The 20,674-nt window shown below is 40.2% G+C and overlaps 1 protein-coding gene across 2 annotated transcripts in view; it reads right to left on the bottom strand.

Moving 5' to 3' along the window:
- The window catches only part of LOC139450389 (uncharacterized), a 125,353-nt gene that overhangs the window by 11,597 nt on the left and 93,082 nt on the right, over nucleotides 1-20,674 (bottom strand). For both annotated transcript variants that reach the window (XM_071232081.1, XM_071232082.1), the window contains exon 4: nucleotides 2,132-2,260. In XM_071232081.1, coding sequence (XP_071088182.1) covers nucleotides 2,132-2,260 — 129 coding nt within the window. The remainder of the gene's footprint in view (nucleotides 1-2,131; nucleotides 2,261-20,674) is intronic.

Here is a 20,674-nt window from a genome sequence, read left to right as displayed (position 1 = left end):
GGTTGGTCAGCATGACATGCATATGATATACATAGTTGGAGCAGATACAATTTCAAATTCTAATTCAAAATTCAAATTGAGATTAACGTTTGATGCATTTCATGAAAATTCATATATTGCGTCTATTTTTACACCTTACGATGAGTCTGGGCATTAACTGCCAATGCAGGGTGTTATCAAGATATTTACCTTTATTCACAAATGGGTTGGAAAGAGCTGTATCATACTATGTACCTGTTGTGGCCTGCAAGCCTTTGTGCAAGTAACATGTTTCTATATTTTCAAATTGGTATTCAAAAACTGCCCTTCACAAAGGACTAATCCTGAATGGTAGCTTGAATTCAGGTTTGAATAAGGGAGGATAATTTGGACAGTCATTTCAAAACTGAACCAGTACAAAAGAAAAGTGAAACTTGAATATATTTCCACTTCTAAATATAGCTGTTGACTGGTATTTCCACCTGTATTGGTATTCATTTTTCCTAGGTATTTCTGTGCATGGCATGAAGGATATGTTATATGGCCATAAAATCTAATCTGGAATAAAGCAAGGCTTGGAACAGTTCCAGGATCATATATGACATAAATCATGTGGAGTTTATTAGGGCTGGGACGGGTAACTTCAGGTCTGGTGGGTAGTGAGTAGGACCTGGGTACCCACAGGACTACTCGCACCCGTGGTTAGTCTAAAATTATCTAGAATTATCTAGAACACTTCAAGTCACTAATGTTCGCATTTCTTTTTGACTGTGCACCCATTTCTTCCGATTTTTCATAGGGTTGAATAAAGGTATAACTTAATTCAACTTCAGTGTATGAATGACCAGATTCGTATCTAAAAACGTTTTGCCAGGGCTGTGCTAAAGATGTTCCCAATCGGACATTTTGAGACCTGTCCTGAGACCTACAGTGGGTACCCTGGTAGGGTCAAGTAATAGGGAGGTGGGTCCCTGGGTAGTAAATTTGGACTTGTCCCAACCCTAGAGTTTATATACTTGATCCACCTACCGGGGTAATTTGGATACGGTGACATGCATCAACCACTGAAGTCAGCGAGCCTGATGACCCTGTCCTGTTAGTCGCCTCTTACGACAAACATAGTTGCTGAAGACTATTCTAACCCGGATCTTCACAGGTCTTTTAGTAGAGAAATCTTATGATTATGAAAATGATTTTTGTCGCTTAATCTTTTTAATCTTTTTCGTTTTAATCTTTTTGGTGGCATACACAACAAAGTAACAGAAACAGATCTAAACTCTTAAGGCGTTTTCTTTCAAATCGAGTTCAAGATCAAGAAATCACAACAATGACAAATGCCAATTTGTATTCTCCCTTACAATCTTATCACCAAGCTTGGGCAATTGTTTGGCAACAACATCTAAGATGGTCCATATCCGCAGAGGATTCAAGCAGGCCTGTGTTAAGTGCGAACAAATATGTCATCACTCTCCAAATGACTGAGGAGTTACCATGAACATGTTCCTGTTTTGGGAAGCTGATGTTCCTACTCTCTGGTATGACAGTGATGTTCATACCATTCCTGGTAGATACCAGCTGGTAGATCATGTGCCTGGCAACACACTTTGTTCCATGTCCCCATGGTGAAAGCAAAGAGGAGATCACAAATAAGTACCTGACACTGCAGAGGTACTGGATTGGATGATTTAGTGCCATGGACATTGGATCCTGTTTCACATATTTGACAGCAATGGTGTTGCCGAACTTCCAGGTGAACAGGAAGACTGTTTTATGGAATGAGCGAGTGTGTGAGTTGGTTTTAACACCACTTTTATCAGTATTCCAGTTATATCGTGGCGTTTAATGGAATGAATTAGTGAGTGAGTGAGTTGGGTTTAACGCCACTTTTATCAGTATTCCAGTTATGTCGCAGCGTTTTATGGAATGGGCTGCTGCCCTTGTTCCACTATGGTAATATCCCAAAGTACCCCTGTCCTGTATAGCAGCAGAAACCATGTGGAGTTAATAAGTAATTAGTGTTACTGAAGCAGCTCTCACACTTTGCCGATCATAGTCAGATGATGTGACCCTGATGGTTAGATGGTGTGACAGTGGGTGTCAGATGTGACGAGGATGTTCAGATGGTGTAACAGAGAGGGATGTGGCTACTTACGCTGCTGGTCGTGCAGGATCCCGTGGAGGAAGGTCTTGCTCTCCATGCTGTTAGTCGGGGAATCCATGCTAAGCAATGCCTCCGCTGCCACTTGGCGGCCATTCTTCTGTTGCTGCTCGCATGCATCCACTGAAACACAAAAACGGGTGTTACAAATGCTGAAATAACACTCAAATGTCTAAATAAAATAAACTCAGGCATCTGAAGGCAAATCAGGACATTCTGCAAAGGAAAATCTTTCATGTTCTTGACACTTACAGACTTCACATGCATGTACAGTGTCAATGATAACGCATTTCGAAAATAACATTCAGTTTAATGAGATATTCCATCTGCAGTAGGATGTTGGTTGATGGAGAGAAATAGTGTGGTTCAACACATGAACTTTGCATTTTCTGTAATGAATCATAAGTACAATTTAGTTTCTTCGAAAACAAAATGCTCCACCAATCATGTTTGGAAACAGATATAACAATGGCTCCGGAGCCAATATGTTTCATGTCATTTTTAGGGCCACTATCACAGAAACAAGAAATAGCACTGAGCTAACGCCATGGAATTTAATTTCAGCTGCAATGATAAATGGCCCACACCCTTGATCAAAATTGTTCGTCAGATAAAACATTCATCAAGGCAGGGTAGTATTACTGCTCCATCATTTTATCTCAACAACACTGCACAATGAAACAAAGGATTATGGGATAATTCACCTTTAAATAATTCTTTGGGAGATTATCGTGAATGTTTTGTGGAATGTGTGTTACTCTATCTACATGAATATTTATGTTCCAAACACTGAAAATCAGCGACATTTACAAATTGTATCCTAAATCTGGATCATCATGAGACAATGTGAGTCACTGAAAGACAGCTTCATCCAGTGTGTCATGACAGTTGGATGTCATGGCATTATCAGCTACACAGATATACTCCCGGATGGCATTGTGAGTGAGAGTGATTAAATGACAACAAGTTAGCTGCAGCAATCAATCAGACTTTCATTTCCCTCAGATGGTCATCCCCGTGATATGGAATTCATTATTTTTGCACCAATTCCTATTGCTATACATCAAAATATACTACTCGAAAAAAGTTAAGGATCACCTATTTCTTTCATATTACTGTAGTTTATCTGCATGCTTTAACAGATTAACTGTAGTAATATAAAAGCATAAAGTCCCAACCTTTGTTTTAATAGTATAGATTTTAGAACCAAAATGTAAGATGTTATGCTTTGAAAAGAAGTCCAGCTTAAACAAATTGTGATTCTTCAGGAACTATTGCTTTAATGATAATGTAATGTTCATGACATAAAAAAGTTTCAAGAAAGGGAGTGCGCTGTTGTCATGACATGGTTTGTTGCTGAAACCCACTAATATGACACTTTCCAATACCCAGGTCAGCCCATTACAATCACAGATCCACATGACTGCCATACATTTCGCCAACATCAGGCATCACTTCTATGCTTCTGACATCAATTAGAACGGCAGCCTTCCGTTGTACCATATTGATCAGACCAGTAATGAAAAGGTCAAGGTTGTGTGTTACATATTTCGTTCCTGATGTCTACAATCTAATATCTATCCTAGCAACGTGTGACGTGACGTCATGAACACAACACGGCTCCAGGCTGTACGAGATATACTGTCATGCACAGATGCTTCCCAACTGTTATATCCCGGTCGAGGTATACAGCTCTCATGTGAGCTATATCTGACATATGGCAGCATTGTGGCTACTATGTATGTAACGATCTGGAGGACCGCAGTGGCTGAAAACGATCAATACTCCCTTCAAGGAGCTATATCAATCCATGGCAATGACCTAAGACGTACTTTTAAAGCATTGTGGAAGGATACTTAGTAGCTCCATCAGAATTAACATTACACAAATACAGCAACCAGCCAGGAATTAACCTAGTTGTTCAAAATAAACGTTATTCTCGAGATATTTCTAAAAATATCACTTTTTGGATGATACTGACAATTCCTATTAGAATTTTGAATTATTTTCTGTTTGTGGTTTGTGTACAAGGCCTTAATTGTCCTAACTGTTCAAAACAATGTACAACAAAATGATAAGACATAGTTCATTTTGATTTCAACACCATCATTATTTTAAAATGATTCCTACAAAACATGACATGTCATACTGAATATCAAGATGAGAAACATTCTGTTATAAGACAGAAACCTAACACTAACTTTCATAGATGTAAAAAAAACCATGTACAATACATACTACTGGGATATTTATTATGTCTGGAACACATCATGATTTTTATTCAGATTTATTTAGGAACAAAACATAACCATGACCAAACACTCAACTTAAAGAACAGTAGTGAACGGTGTACGCTTGATATATTACTGATCTGATCATATATTATAGGGTATGTTTGTCACAGCCAAGTAAGGAGTGTGACTGTGCAATCTTAGGTCAACGCAAAGTCATATCACACAAGAACTTGGCCATCTGCCCAAACAGGTAGATAATCTCCATAGTCGCACAGGTTGCAACTTGCACGTTACCAGGCAGGAAAGTCACTCACACGAGGAACAACTACTATTTCCTCTTCCTCGCGTAAGCCTATACAATCCCTCGAAGGGTAGACGGAGCCCGCCCGACACTTATCCAACTTCCACTATCTTCACCCTATATAAATATCTATATACAACCCTGGACAAACAAGCTGCAGATAGCCTGAATACTCAAGTCCCTTAGAGCCATAAGCTTGTACCTTGGTCAGCAAGAGATGTAGGTCAAACTCAAATCTAGAGATAATGGCTTATGACTAAGCATGGGTACGTTGCAACACATAATAGGAAAACTGTATGGATGACAGGCTGGTGGAAGTTACAGATAAAGACCGGGAATATATTTCCACTTGTGGCTTGATAAGCATGACAAAGGGGAAGTATGAAGACTACCTGTATATATTTTACATTTAAAACCTTTGAATGCTCTGTGTAAAAGTTGAAAAATATAATGAGGGTTTGTGTTTCTAACTTGGGTTTTTTGTTTGTTTGGTTTGGGTTGTTTTTTTCGGGGGGGTTGGGGTGTGGGGGTGTGGGGGTGTGGGGGTGTGGAGAGAGGAGAGAGAGAGAAAAGAAAGAGAGAGAGAGAGAGAATAAATACATGTTAGTTATCTAGGCAATATGAAAAAAAGGAGAAAGTTTTGGAACTATGTTTGATAAAAATATATCTTTTTTTGTAATGTTTCATTTAAAATATAAAAAATGTTATCTATTGGGCCAAATAATAATGAAGCACCATCTAATTATGTATTCTCTTTTTCCGGCTTCAAATCTATACAGTCAATTGATTGTTTTTTATCATGCGCATAGGATATTCTGACTGTCATAGCAACCATGACTCGCAAACACTACCTGTCTATTACCTACGTAGTTTACTGTAACAAACAAACCTTTGGTATTTAGTTTAAACTTATAAATGTGCCAGCTACTGTGTGAACAACAATTAACATCTACAGTGGTACGGTGGTACCGGTAACTTCGTCATCATGCTACAAATTGAACCCAGGGAAAAACCTCAGTCCAGATGATTACTGAAACTGGCTATTTTTAGTGACAACATCCCTTCTCAGAATCTCTTTGAGGCAGTTTGTAAGAAAGCACCTGACGCAAGTACGAAGGATCTGACGGCAATGGCGTAAACAAACTGAACTCGGTAACCTCCCCAGTGTTGCCCAGATGGTGCAGTCATTCTACAGACACAAGCCACCGGATTCAACGTCAACTCTTAAGTTGCTGCTCAAGTCCATTGTTTGAGAAACTATCGGGAAGTAGCTAAGAGTAAATGTTGAAGGTTGTCACAGTGCTCGTTGCACTAGGCTCAGGAGATCTTTGTCAGCAGCTCAGTCCAACGCTCCGCTTCTGCACACATCCATGACATAGCAGAATACCGCACCCAACTTCAGTTTGAACCACAAACAAAACTGCTGTGTCCCTTTGTCAAACTCTCTTGATGACATTAATAACGATTTAGACGTTTTTCCAATCTTCTGTTCTATAAGAAACTATAGTTGACGGCATGGTGAGTATCTGACTAATCTGAACTTTACCCAATAAACAGATGCACCAATGAGATACATATTTATCCCTATTTTCAACACAATGCATCTCGTCTGATCTATTCTACACAACAAAACCACAGAGGCCATTACTCATCAATCTAGTCCTCATCATCTATCAATTCTTCCTCTGTATATTATTTTCATAAATTGGTACATTGAAGTGCTTTGAATTATTATTATTATTAATTATTATTATTATTATTATTATTATTATTATTAAAATAAAAAATGCAGCAAAGAGGGTTTGGGTGATCCTGGTTATTATTATCATCATCATCATCATCATCATTTTTACAAAAACAAACAGTAATAACATTACCAGTATTTCCTTAAGCTAACGACATATTACTCTTAAAAACACATCTCCCAACAAGTCTAATACAAAATCCAATTAGACAACAAGGAAATGAGATCCAATTATAACACATCCTGCAGCCTTGAGATCTTATCCAAGTCACAGCGACCTTGAATAAATGAGGAAACATGAGGTCGGGCTTTTTGTCCCGGGTCTATCAACTAGTTAACAGTGACAAGTAAGTCTGCTACTTCCTTGTGGATGGGCCAATACCAGCCTCTGGACTCAACAACTACTTGGGGATTCGTCTTCCCCATCGCCATCACCATCTCGACAACCACGACACATAGCAACTGGTACAGGAGGAAACAGATTGACTGCTCCGGAGTAACACTTGTGGAGGAACTAGTGTCACTACTTATATTTTTTTATAAGTGGTAGAATCAGTCAGTCCTGTAGCAGGGGGGTACATAAGGAAGGAAGAGCGAGAGAGTGTCATCTTTTCACAGCTGTCTAACAGAAGCTAAAAGGCTTAAAAAAGTAGGAGACCATTAGGGTTTCAGTATGTCTCATTACATCTTTACTTCTGAAAAAGGTGCAACTTGTGAGTGAGTGAGTGGGCAGGTATGGTTTTGCACTGCTTTTAGCAATATTCCAGCAATATCACTACAGGGTACAATGTACAATGTACAATGTGTTTACCCGATTTCTGATGTGCCCCATCATAATATTGCTATAAGCAGTGCAAAACCATACTCACTCACTCACTCAGATCTTGGGGCACACCAGAAAAATTGGCTTCACACACTGTACCCATGTGAGGACTCAAAACTAGGATCTTCGCTGTGAAGAGGCTACCCAACCATGAAACAAGGCTACAAACAATAAAGAAGTTGCTATCAATGAAAAGTTTCATGTCAGTGACTGTTTTTGACTTCACAATCAGCAATATCCCAGTGGTCTGTAAATAGTCAAGTCTGGGCAGGTAAACCGCTGGTTGCTTGAATGGGAAGCACTCTACAACAGACAGTCTGACAGGTCACACGCAGTCATCACCTGATCTCCATTTCAGTGAGCAAAACATTAAGAGATAAAAAAAACCAAAAAACTCAAAGACTTTCTGAGGCAAGTGAACATACATGAAGAATAACATCAGCAAGGTTGTCTTGTAAAGTATCAGTATGCCATATCTATTCTTATCAAATCCTATCTTTTATTCACAAAAACATTAATCAAATAGTAGATGAGAAACAATCGAAATATATTGATTTCTTGCCTCTTGTTCCCAGATACAAAAACTATTGCACTAAGCCAGGTTCAAAGCGTATACTGAAAGACCCATTCTCCACTCAAATGTAACAATTTTCATACATAATTCATGCATATGGAATACATAAATTATAATAAAAAGGATGATGAATAGAGAACAACATTACACAGAATATACATTTCATCTACGATTGTTTCTGTATAGATCGAAAAGATGAAGACGCCCATCTTTGACTAGCCCATCCTACAGTGTTCATATCCCATGGTGTTAATCCATCAAGTATTGTTTAACAATGCCATAAATCCTGGTCGACATTGTGATGGAGCACTGGTTACACACATGGTTGAGTTGTACAACAACTGTTGCCACACATTCAAGGGTAATCTGTCATTGAAACAGTGCCCATTTGATGGTCACACATGATTGAGCAACCTGCTCGGATGGCTGAGGATAAGAGGGAACAGGAAATGACATAACAGCTACAAGTGAAGGATAACTTGAGGACATATTTAATGAGGAGCCTGAGGTGATGGTGGAGGTATGCTACCCTTTCTTCTAAGGACAATCAGCCCCAGGTCAGAGACAAGTGTCAGGAAACCACAACAGTCTATCGAGCATCTCAATCAAGGAGAAAACTTGTCAAGAACTACCAGCACCATGAAACATCTCGATCAAATGATTGACAGGTGGTCTAACCTGATGGAGAGCCTGTCAAACTAGACATCTTGTTACTCCTAAACTGAAAGCATGGTTCTCTAAACAGAAAAACACTTCATCTAACACTGAATAATCACCTTAATGTTATTGAAAATGTTAAGGTGATTGTTCAGTGTTAGATGAAGTGTTTTTTTCTGTTTAGAGTACCCTGCTTTCAGTTTATGAGTAACAAGATGTCGAGTTTGACACATACATAACATACTCTTACAGTTAACACTACTAAAATCATGCTGAGGATATCAAGTGGAGCATCAGCTCATGAATCTACCACAGTCCCAACTGAGGGGTGGGTACCTAATGGGGCAAGGAACAAGCACCTGTTCAGGAGGTGTTCGGGCTTGTGCTGGCCTGGATCATCCAGTCACACCTCACGATGTCCTGCAAGCAAGCCTTACACAAGCCTACTACACTGCTCACATTACCCGGGGAAACAAGGAAGTATATTAACACCACTCAAGAATTATTTCCGCCTGCTAATGATATTCAGGGTAGCTGTTAAACTGGAGGCTGTATTTACTCAGCAAGTGAACAAACAATACCTGACTGTTGAGTGACCCTCACTTCCTGTAATCACGTCTCCCCCCTGCCTGTATCCATCCCATCTAGTCATGCTTATTTACCCAAATTCTTTATTTTATCAACTGAAAAAATCTCAATCTTTTTTTTCTCTCAATGGAAACGTATTTCACACTCACTCAATTACCTTCACGACCTCACCAAACAACACATACACACTTAGTAACTGACAATAGAAAGTTTCAAGCTGAAACAGGAGTCTTGTAGGATAGTGTTGCTCGTTCACAGAGACAATGTTAATTAACTGTACACAAATAGTCATACTCTTCTAACATCATCAGCTTGAGTCTTGTAAGGTGACACATAAGTATATTGCTTTTACACTTCCGTTTAACAATGTTTAAAACATTCTTTCCAGCTGAGTCAAAGGAAGTGGAAATGATATGAAATATCTGACAAAACCGAAAACCCAAGAACACAGATATGATGAGAACATGTCACACACTACTCTTAAACCATCTACCATGAAGACCTTCCACAAGCTTTCCCTAACCTCCTTCCCACATACTGGCGTCATACCAAGCTCCTTGGAGTACTACCTCCTAACGTACCATCTTAACTTGATCTACCCCTTCAGTCTTCCTCTTCCCCCAATGCTCACCTGGTTCTACCCACTCGCAAGTCTACGACTTCCCACAACAAAACATTTAAAATATCTACTCCATCGGCCTCCTAACCCTCAAACATGTACAATCTCGACCCCTCCATTTCTCCCCTCCCCCAACTAACCCTAAACCATCTACAAGCTCTACCTGTCACCAATCTGCCACCCCACGCCCTTGTCAAACCCTCACCTAGCTCTATCCCCCTCACACAGCCCTCACACAGCTCCAGCCCTCACCACTCTACCCCCAACACTGCTCCTGTCCCCCTAACACCTCCTCTCCACCAGTGCAGGGAGGTACAGTGGGTGATCTAGATTTACAGGAAACATGGGACAAGGCAATATGGGTCTGGCGAGGCTAAGCAGGCTTCTCAAGTTGCCCAGCCAGGCTGTTGAGCTGTGTCTGTGTGTCCTCGGACACAGCAACAGGTGGGAAGAAAAAGAGGAGTGATCGACTCCCTCCCACAAAATGTGTTTTACTAGAAGCTAAAATAGTCAAATCACATAACATGTCCACAGTCCACTGACACAGAATTAGCAGTCTGATTCAATTTATGAAACGTCTAACTGTATGAGTTGAATTTATTCCACATTGTCAATCAGAGTTGGACAATTCAGTAGAAAGGATTGTGATAAAGTGTGTGTAAGGTGACTAAGGAGAAACTGATCAAACACAAAGTGAGTGCAGCCAGCTGACAATATTGAAATCAATAGATTGAGTCAGGACTCGGTTTTGCTGCACAATAGCAGCATTGATTCTTTATCTACTGTTTGTACATCCATAGTATCATGTACTTACATAAAATGTAAAAACTTCCATCTTGTAACTATCATTTTTTCAAATGTGTCATGTTCAAAGATATATACTATAGGACCAATATCTAAAAAAGACTTGAAACTAGCAACTATCAATTTAAGTATCCCAGAAAGTTATACTCTGAAATATCATTTCATGACATATCTCAAGGTGAAAAAAAGGTTCAAACTGAGTGGAAAATTACACAAAAAAATAATTAAAATTCTAAAAAATTAACATGACAGTGTCAATCAGATAAATGATTACAGCCAAGAAGCAGGTTCTCTTGAATGTGAAAAAGTCCTCACCGTCAACATGGACATAAATTAATGACCAAACATGTTAGGGAGAACAAACATGACTTACAGTATCGCTTCAGGAGATGTTTCTTGTACGTCCCTCCCGTGGGGTACTGTCCTGGACTCCCCTGCTCACTCATACGATCCTGGTCACTGTCCTGGCTGGAGACCTCGTCCGAGGAATCGTGACGTGATTTCCTCATGGACAGGTCTAACACAGGGTCCATCATGTGCATGGAAAACGGGGAGAAAGCTGTCGTGCCGTGTAGACCAAGTCTATCATGACATGAAGGATCAACAGGTGGAATGGATAACTTGAGCATGTTGGTGGTTGTGTAGAAGGGTAATCCAGTCACTCACTAATGTAAAACACAGTACTGTCCACCACTCCCTGAACCTATGTATGTCCAGTTATACTGAGCTACCAGATACCGACCATGTCAGCATGTAGCTATCTCCGTGTGTACTAGGCAGACTCGACTGTCTATCTGTCCTAGCAGGCTGAGTGAGAGAGCCTCTCACTGTCCTGACTGGCTGGCAGCGTCACAGCACACCGCTTCTCTCCGCACTAGATCGGAAGTGGGGCAAGGCACTCAAATATGTGTGCACCCTTTCAGCGTTGGAGGAAGTACAGCCTCAATACTGCCTGTGTTCTATTTGCCGAGTGTCGTACAGCCGGTCATGTGACTAGTGGTGGCCGCAGTGGCGGCACGCACTTGTGATGCTAATCTGAGTCTGCATAGGGCTGTATTTAGCTGGCTGCAGTCTAACCCTGTGTACTGTAGATGTGTAGTGGCGGAGATGTGGAGGGGTTGAGCTGTGAATGAGCTGCTGAGGACAGCGTTGTCTGGATGAGTAGAGCTCGCTAAGCACGCTGACTAAGAGCAAGTTGAGCACATACACACTCACACATAGACGTGTATCAATCCAATCACCTGACCTAGCTGGCTTTCACACTGTTATCTCTGACAGAGAGAGCTATCAACCGACTCCTCCTATCAGCCTGAGGCTGCGATGAACAGTGAGGTCAGTCCCTAATCCTCTGACCTAGCTCAATACAAGGAAATACTGTGGCCGGTCAATCGAAACCTGTTCCACTGGTTCTCTTGTCTAGGTCCAGGATTGCATACATGAAGAGGCAGGGAAAAAAACCTGTTATTGAGTGGGGGTAGTGATGCGCGAAGGGGAGGGAGGAAATGCTGTGTTTGGAAGCTGTGTCGTGACTACTAAATCCCACGCAATCGGTTTATAGTACAATCACCCCATCAAGTCTCTCAGGTAGTAGTGACTGCATGACCTACTTTCCACTATGGAAACTTGCTGTGGAGCATAAACACTTGCGTCAGAGGCCTTGATTCAGTCTGTGCTCGTAAACAAACCTGCTTGCGTCAACACACTACAAACATGGGGGAGAGGAAAAGAAGGGAAACAAATAAGCAATAATGCAAATGAAACTGCATAAATTTGGGAATATTATGTAGGGTAGTATTTGAAGTCAATTCCAGTTATTTAGTCCCATCTGGCATGAGCCGAAAGGTGTTTTACATTACTGCAACCATTATGATCAATTGTTCACATATTTTCCCTGAGTAGGGTAGCGAGCTAGGACCATGTGGCTTGAGCTAACGCACAATCCACTCGCCTACCACAACAGCATTAATCTCTATGACAGGGAGAACACTTCCATTTCTCCCTGTGCCTGCACACATGTTGCAAAAAAGCTAGGTTTTATCAATTACGCACCACCCCCTCGTAACAAAAACCTACTTTAAAATACCCCAAATTAAGACCATTAACCGTTTTTTGAAAGCAAAAAAAAAATCAAATCTACTTTAAGAACATCAAGAAACCAAATCCTACACTTCTCATTGACACATCAATTCATCTGTGCTTTTGGCTGTAGCAACAGCAGCGGTGGCAGTGACAAGCACAACAGCGTGGCATGTGTCAACTGCGACTGACTGACTCAGTAATTATGGCCCTGGTTCTGTGGAATCGGTAGGAATCAATAGGATGTGGGTCAGTCACCCCGCATCACCTGTCAAGGTCATCACAGCTGGGTAGTTACCAGTATTATTGCCCGTGAGATGAAACAGGAAGGGAGGACTGGATCAATCTGGGGCCAGGTAAACACAAGGTTAGGGGTTGGATAACTAAATAAAATGGGCTGATTAAACTACAGTTCTGACTGGGGGTCCTAATGCATTATAAAAACTCATAGATCAATGTTTGAGTTCTTAACTTTATGAGCTTTCAAAGGCAGACGACTTCCACTACATACGCTTAGATATTTTACAGGTTTAACATGTTCAAAACTGTAAAAACGCAATGAAATAACACTTTTCTCACATCTGAACTATACAGTGATAGAGAGAATAGGGTTTTACACAGCTTTTAACAACATATTCCATCAATATCTTGCGGGAGGATACCATAGGTTGACTTCACACATCGAACCAGAGCCTTTGACCTGTGAACACTGTTACCATTAGGCCATACAACTCTCCCTACCCCAGTGAGCATTCCGGGTAAGAACTGGTTGGTTGGTTGGTTGGTTGTTTAACGCCGCACTCAGCAATATTCCAGCTATATGACAGCAGTCTGTAAATAATCGAGTCTGGTCCAGACAATCCAGTGTGAATTGGACCCCAAGCTGGCCGCAAGAGGCTCCGACTCAGTGAATTGGTAGGTAGCGTGTCCCAACAGCATGGATCATAGCGCACAATATCGATCACTGGATTGTCTGGCCAAGACTCGGCTTTTTTAAAGGCCGCTGTGATATTGCTGGAATATTTCTGAGAGCGGTGTCAAACAACAAAAATATCAAGGAAATTGGGAAGGATATATTTGCATGATAACTACTGGTCACTCCATTTCCGAATTATATGCTAGATGTGAAGGAATCACTAAAAGCATCGTAGTGCTGCTACCTGCATCATATCATAAGCATGGTCTATCAATAAGCTGCACAAGATTACACAACATCCAGGATAGGTGCTTCAATTGCAGCACACATTGCGAGTTCCACTCGGTGACATCCAATGCCATCCCGCTGCTAACTACGCTATCAGTGCAAGTTATATTACACTCTTTCCATCCAGCAGTCCTCAAAGCTAGAACAGCTATTTGTATTTATAAAACTGAACTTTGACATCAAGAACTTAGTTGTTAGTTTGTACAAAGAATGAATATTCGGGTGAAGGTTGTTTTATGCCACAATCAGCACTATAACAGATCCTATCTTGTTCTGCAAGCTGTGTCAGGATATTACAAAGCAGAAGTTGACAGCAATAGTATCAATCCAGACCATCAGGTACAATATAACACTTGGTGCAGGGGACATATTGTAGTAACCGAAATATACTGCATACACTACCTAAATCCTCATTAATGATGGAACATTTTGAAATATATAAAGAAATCAATACCTTTATAAAAATACAAAGATAATTAGATATCCATCAGCTTATTACTTTTATCTAAGTCTTTTTACAAGAATATCCTGCTCATTAAGCACTCAATATATTGATTTCTCAAATTAATGCACTATTCAGAAAGACCAATGATAAAACTAACTGCCACACAAACTTCTTATCTATCGAGAAGCCGTCACTTAGAAAACCATCAACCGGGAATAAGCACCAACTGAACGTTCAACAGAAAATTGAGTGGCCATGACATGAATCATTTATTTCAAGACTAAAATGTCAGGGGATTTCAACACCAACTGCCATCCAGGATCAGCTACACCATCTGAATTAACGCCAGTTACCCGGGATGACCTTTCGCTGGCGACATTTCATAGCTGTATTGCCGCTTCCTGTGAGTTTGTTCCTTGGAAGTGCGGTACCTATTTCCTGCTCCCCATGAAACTGAAGGACACGGGCAGAAGGAAATGCCACATATGCGGCTGATGACGCAAACATGCTGCACACCATTGCCACCGCTGCCTTCCCATGCATCCACCTCCGTATCCCACTCTCGTATCCCACTCTCGTATCCCACTTACTCGGCTATCTGATGACACTCAAGTAAACATTACCAGCTAGCTGTAGTCACGCCAATAATAGATACACCGTAGCAGTCGACAAATTGGAGCACCATGTGCCAACCATCCAGTCAGTACCTAGAACTACCTAACGACCATTCCAGAACTGATACACCATATGTACCGAAGCACAGGGTTCCAAATAATGGCCTTTCTGCTTTGTCTGAGGCTACAGAGCTCATACTACAAATACTTAACTACCGTTTCCTTTCACAGTAAGAAACATAACATAAAATCTTTGACAGGAAAGTGGCATTGTATAACATCTGTCATATGATACTCTTAATAACACATGCAAACAATTTCAATGCACTGGTTCAACTGCAACTGAACAGTGGTAATAAAATATCTATTTGCAACAACAGTTGAAAATCTAATGATGCCTTGAACAAATCTTTTTCCAGTCGTTATCATTCATGCCTAATTAGTTTTCTACTTATTATAGTTTAAATGATTCACATTAAAAACAATAATGGTGAGCTGAAAATGTAAATTTTATAAACAATGCCTTCAAACACACATGACATAAGCTCATTAAATACTATGATCCTGCTTGAAGTCTATCATGGTCGTCAAGATTCAGGTACTAATTAGTAATTACATATTAGCCGCAAACAGCTGCAATACTGCTGATGCAACTTATATTTACTCACTCACTAATTGCATAAACTGCAGTTACTGGACATGACCCACTTTGAACACAACTATTTAGGACTAGTCCATCCCTGTGTCAAAGATCTGCCTGCAAACATCCAATCCTATGTCACGATGTCTTATCAGCTGTGGATAAGGGCAAAATAATAAAGCCAGGCCAGAGATAACCATGTCATAACTACATGGAACTACAAGTCATAACTACATGGAACTACAAGTCATAACTACAAGGAACTACAAGTCATAACTACAAGGAACTACAAGTCATAACTACATGGAACTACAAGTCATAACTACATGGAACTACAAGTCATAACTACATGGAACTACAAGTCATAACTACATGGAACTACAAGTCATAACTACATGGAACTACAAGTCATAACTACAAGGAACTACAAGTCATAACTACATGGAACTACAAGTCATAACTACATGGAACTACAAGTCATAACTACAAGGAACTACAAGTCATAACTACATGGAACTACAAGTCATAACTACAAGGAACTACAAGTCATAACTACAAGGAACTACAAGTCATAACTACAAGGAACTACAAGTCATAACTACATGGAACTACAAGTGTCACTAGCATTGGCTAATTAGATTTCCAGACTAGGGCAGTACTCCGCCAGAAGAGGAGTGAGTGAGTGAGTTGGGTTTAACGCCGCTTTTACCATTATTCCAGTTATATCGCGGCGTGTCAGCTTCATGTGGGAGGACGTTTACCACTTTGGTGAAACCCACGAGCACGGGTATGGTGCAGACAAACCTAGAAACATAATCGGGGCGAACCGGGATTCGAACCCACAATCATAGGTTTCTGGCGTGTCCCGCCAGAAGAGGAACCCAGGGTGGGCGGAAGTTCCTTGTTCCAATGTACTTGAGTGACCTTGAACGACCATGGACTTGACATCATCTTACAAACTTTATCCACACATAAGACATATATATCAGATCATCGAACAGAGCTACTTGAGATTATGAGAGCATTTCCTTATATCCACTTTTCAATAAATAATGTCCGTAACAAATGTTTCATAAATAGTTGAGTGTTGTTTTTTGTCACAGTCATCACTGCTCCAGACATGCTGGTCGAGTGAGTGAGTGAGTGAGTGAGTGTTTTATTAAAGTCATGTTGGCAATATTTTAGCCATAATGTGACTTGAACAAGTTATACAATATTTATAAAAACTGTCGACAAAACAGTATAATAACTAGCAATATATCACAGATTGAGACCAGTGACTGCAAACATGAACTCTCCACAGCACAATCACAGAAACACAAAAAGTTAAAAATGATAATTATCAGCAGTACAAGGTACTGCAAGTGTTGCACTACAGTTCTTATCAATGTAGCCCAAAGAATGATCAAATCTGGTTATCAAGCGATATAGGACATTCATTTAATGAAAACAGTTCATCCTTGGAACCTTGTCTGTAGAGCTGGTGACATTTATACACATTGCCTAATGCCGAAGGAACACTGAGGTGAAAACACACCAATGTAATCATGGTAATGACAATGTCACAACAAATTATTGTGAGCAAGTGTATGTCGTTTTACCCAGTCAGCAATATTTCAGTTACAAAATGTATAAAGGTGGACTATACAGAATCTGGTCTAGACAAACCAATGATTGAAAGCAACAATCCAAACAGCTGAGTACAATGACCCTACTTAAACTTGCACATAAGCAGACAAATATTAAGTTGAAATTTGCTGAAAGAATATTTTCAAGAGCTTGATAAAACCTCAACAGACAAATCATGAGAGACATAATCATCGACTGTTACATCTCTCTTGATCTGGTGTGAGCTGACTGTTTTATTATCATCCGTGCTGGTCACTGAAATCCCACAGCGCCATCTACTTCCTTTGCCTTATACTGACAACTGCAATCATAACTTCCTCTACAGGTGGGATGAACATCGCACAAGCACGGAAAGATCGTAGGTCAAAGAGAATGAGGCTGCATATAGTGGGTGTAGAATACATTGATTACACAATCATTGAACTGGTATAATATGCTACAGGCAAACTTCACAGAGGCAGCTGCTTCACAAGCAAGTTTCACCTAATAGTGGGATTATAGTGTTTGCATACATACACATTATATTATATACAAAAATAATCCATACTAGCAAATCAATATTTGTGTCCTTATACAAAACAGATTCATGATACTGACATACCATATTCGACGTAATAAGCGCCCCGATCTAATAAGCGCCCACGGTGATATTTGCCAATATACTGACAAGTGAACAATTTGACATTGAGCAAAGTCCTAATTTGAATCCCAGCAAGAACAGCGCCTGATAAGTACCAGTACATTACCTGACTGTTATAGCATTACTGCAAAAATTATCACAAACAGTATCCTTCATTGATGCTGTTTATTAATGCTGTACTCTGCAACATTCCAGCTATACGACGGCAGGCTGTAAGTAATCAAGTCTGGACCAGACAATCCAATGTTCGATATTATCTAACAGTAGTATTTAAGTTAAATGACTTTCATTTCAATAGCGTTTTTAAAATTATGATGCGTGTTTGAGACTCTACGGATTTGATTTGTCTGCATATTTCAGTTTATTTTAAGTGTATTTTACCCAAATACGCAGCCTATCTACAGCTTGGTGTATATTTAGCCTTATACATGGATAACTTTATTTCGGAACCTTATGTAAGTCTATTAGACCACATGTAGTAACAATAATTATCAGACACAACTCAAGTGATATTGCCAGAGAGAAATGGCATCAGGACAGTATCACGACATTGTCAGATTTTCATAGCACATACTTCAATACCACTACCAAATTTGAATAAAACTCTCAAAACCATTTGGACAACAAACAATCAGTAATGTCCTAGAAAATGAACTGATCTGTAACCCTGCTTTAGTACATCAGTCTCGGCATATTCTCAATATCGCCAGCCCAGGGCATTTCAAATAATCTAAATAAATTATCAGCTTTTTACCTTGTAATTAATACGTAATGGAGGTCATGAGGAAAGTCAACCACACTGAGTATTTCCTACAAGACCCACAATGATTCTATTGACCCAGATGTGATATTATGGCTAAGCTTTATAAATCAGGTAATCTCCTTAAGTAGTGCAGAATCTGCATTGCCGGGAATAACCCCTGGTTGCAGACAGAGGCAGTCAGTGTTATAATGCTTATTCAGCAGTATATGGGAGTTCCACTGGTGATGTGGCATGGCTAGGTGCGGACGGACGGGCTGGGGTTGGAGAGTCTTGTATTCACAGGGCCACGGATAGCCATACCAAACTGACTGTACTGATCTTTTTTTAATGTAATCAGTAGTCAGTATAGCATGGCTATCCGTGGCCCTGTGCTTGTATTCAAAGCTACATTATAATTTAGCATGGGAGGACAGTTCCTTTCCACATATGGAACTAATATGAAATTAAGCTTTAAAAAAGCTCAAATCTATCTGATCATATTCAATCAACTGTCAAATAAACATACTTTTTCTGTTAGTTCAGTAAATTTACAAGGTAAATATGAAATATATAAGATGTGTGATTTTTTAAAACAATTCAGGGACAAAATTTATTCATTAAATTCATCATGTATCAAGCTGAGCTGTCTAATTGAATAAGCCTTCTGGCATCAATTTATTCATCACAATGGAATGTTCAGGAAGTACATACAATTTTTCTGGCATTAATATTACTAATAGATGACCATGTACAATTGAACAATCAATCCTTCACTCAAGCACACCCATTGGAAGTTCTCATGAGGAATGACAATCAGCCTTGTGTGGATGTAGGAAGTCAGTATATCTACCACATCCCCACTTTGCCACTATCTCACACAACTAACATCCTACACCATGGCTACACATCCGGCAACAACTGCCATTTCATCATCCCACAATCTCAAGTATTCAACACAAGCAGTGGATAAAATAGATCACAGGTTGCACATACGTGTTTGACTACACTGTGTACCACTTCCCTTAGTCCCTGGGGACCAACAAGCCCATTCCACTTGTTCCTCCCCGCCATCTAATGCACCATGTGCACCCTCCACAAAACCTTTTCCTCGGTAGGCTTCATGTGTCTATCACTTCCTGAACTTAGAGTCAGGCAAATCGCACTGTACCAACTGACCCGCACTTTGGAAACTGTCTTTAACCTGTTGTTTCAATGTTTAGACAGTGATCACATGGACGCTGCAAGATTTGTCATTCAAGGGATGCTGCCTGTGCCAAACAACACACAAGCACGGGGTGCTCCTACAGTTAAACAAGACCTCCGCCAGCCGAGCGAACGCCACTTGGTAGGCATCCTACCTTAATCTATTGATCGGCAGTTATTTCTGACTCTGCAACTTGCAATTGATCACAGACTGCAGCCCTCAACACAAGTCAGTGACACAAATAGATCCTGTCCAACAGCCTCCCTGGAGAGCATCAACCACCACCGCAATACAGCAAACAGCTCATCTATCTATTGTGATTTATTCAAACATACTGGAAATCACACAGACTATAACATGACAGTCATTGCTATATGTAAACTACTTGTGACGAATCCGACTGAAGACAGGGTTGACTCATGGAATTCAGCAATACGTAACAATGTTTCAATATAGGTGCTAGCAGTCTTTGGCCAAAACCTTCGAGCCTACAAGCCAAAACATGGCTCTTGGCATCATCTCTGGGACAATGTTGTGTTTTATGGGATTTTATTGACTGCTCTTACGAGACCAAACAAAATTTTATTTGACTCACTTGCTGATTCAAATCTGTTTTCATTGTTGCTATAGCTTCTAAAATGTCACTTAAAGGTATTACAAATCATAAAGGTTCAGAATGTGTTCATAGTAAGTGAATAATTTGAAACCTTACTAACATTGCGACCCAGTCTTGCATTAATTCAAACCCCACATGGACGACTTTATTGTCCCAAGTGAGTGAGTGAGTTTTACGCCACTTGTAGCACTATTGCAGCAATATCACAGCAGGCAGTACCACAAATGGGCTTCACATAATTTACCCATGTGGGGAATCAAACCCAGGCCTTCGGCTTGGCGAGCGAACACCTAAACCACTCGGCTACCCCACCACCCCTTTAATGCTACAAGCTTTGTACATTGACACCATCATCATTAAAACAAAGGTAGACATACCAAATT

The sequence above is a fragment of the Haliotis cracherodii genome, unplaced genomic scaffold (genome assembly GCF_022045235.1).
Source record: "Haliotis cracherodii isolate W230 unplaced genomic scaffold, xgHalCrac1.p SCAF_8, whole genome shotgun sequence".
Taxonomy (NCBI): domain Eukaryota; kingdom Metazoa; phylum Mollusca; class Gastropoda; order Lepetellida; family Haliotidae; genus Haliotis; species Haliotis cracherodii.
The sequence above is the reverse complement of the archived record's forward strand: the minus strand, read 5'-3'. Positions and strand labels throughout refer to the sequence as shown.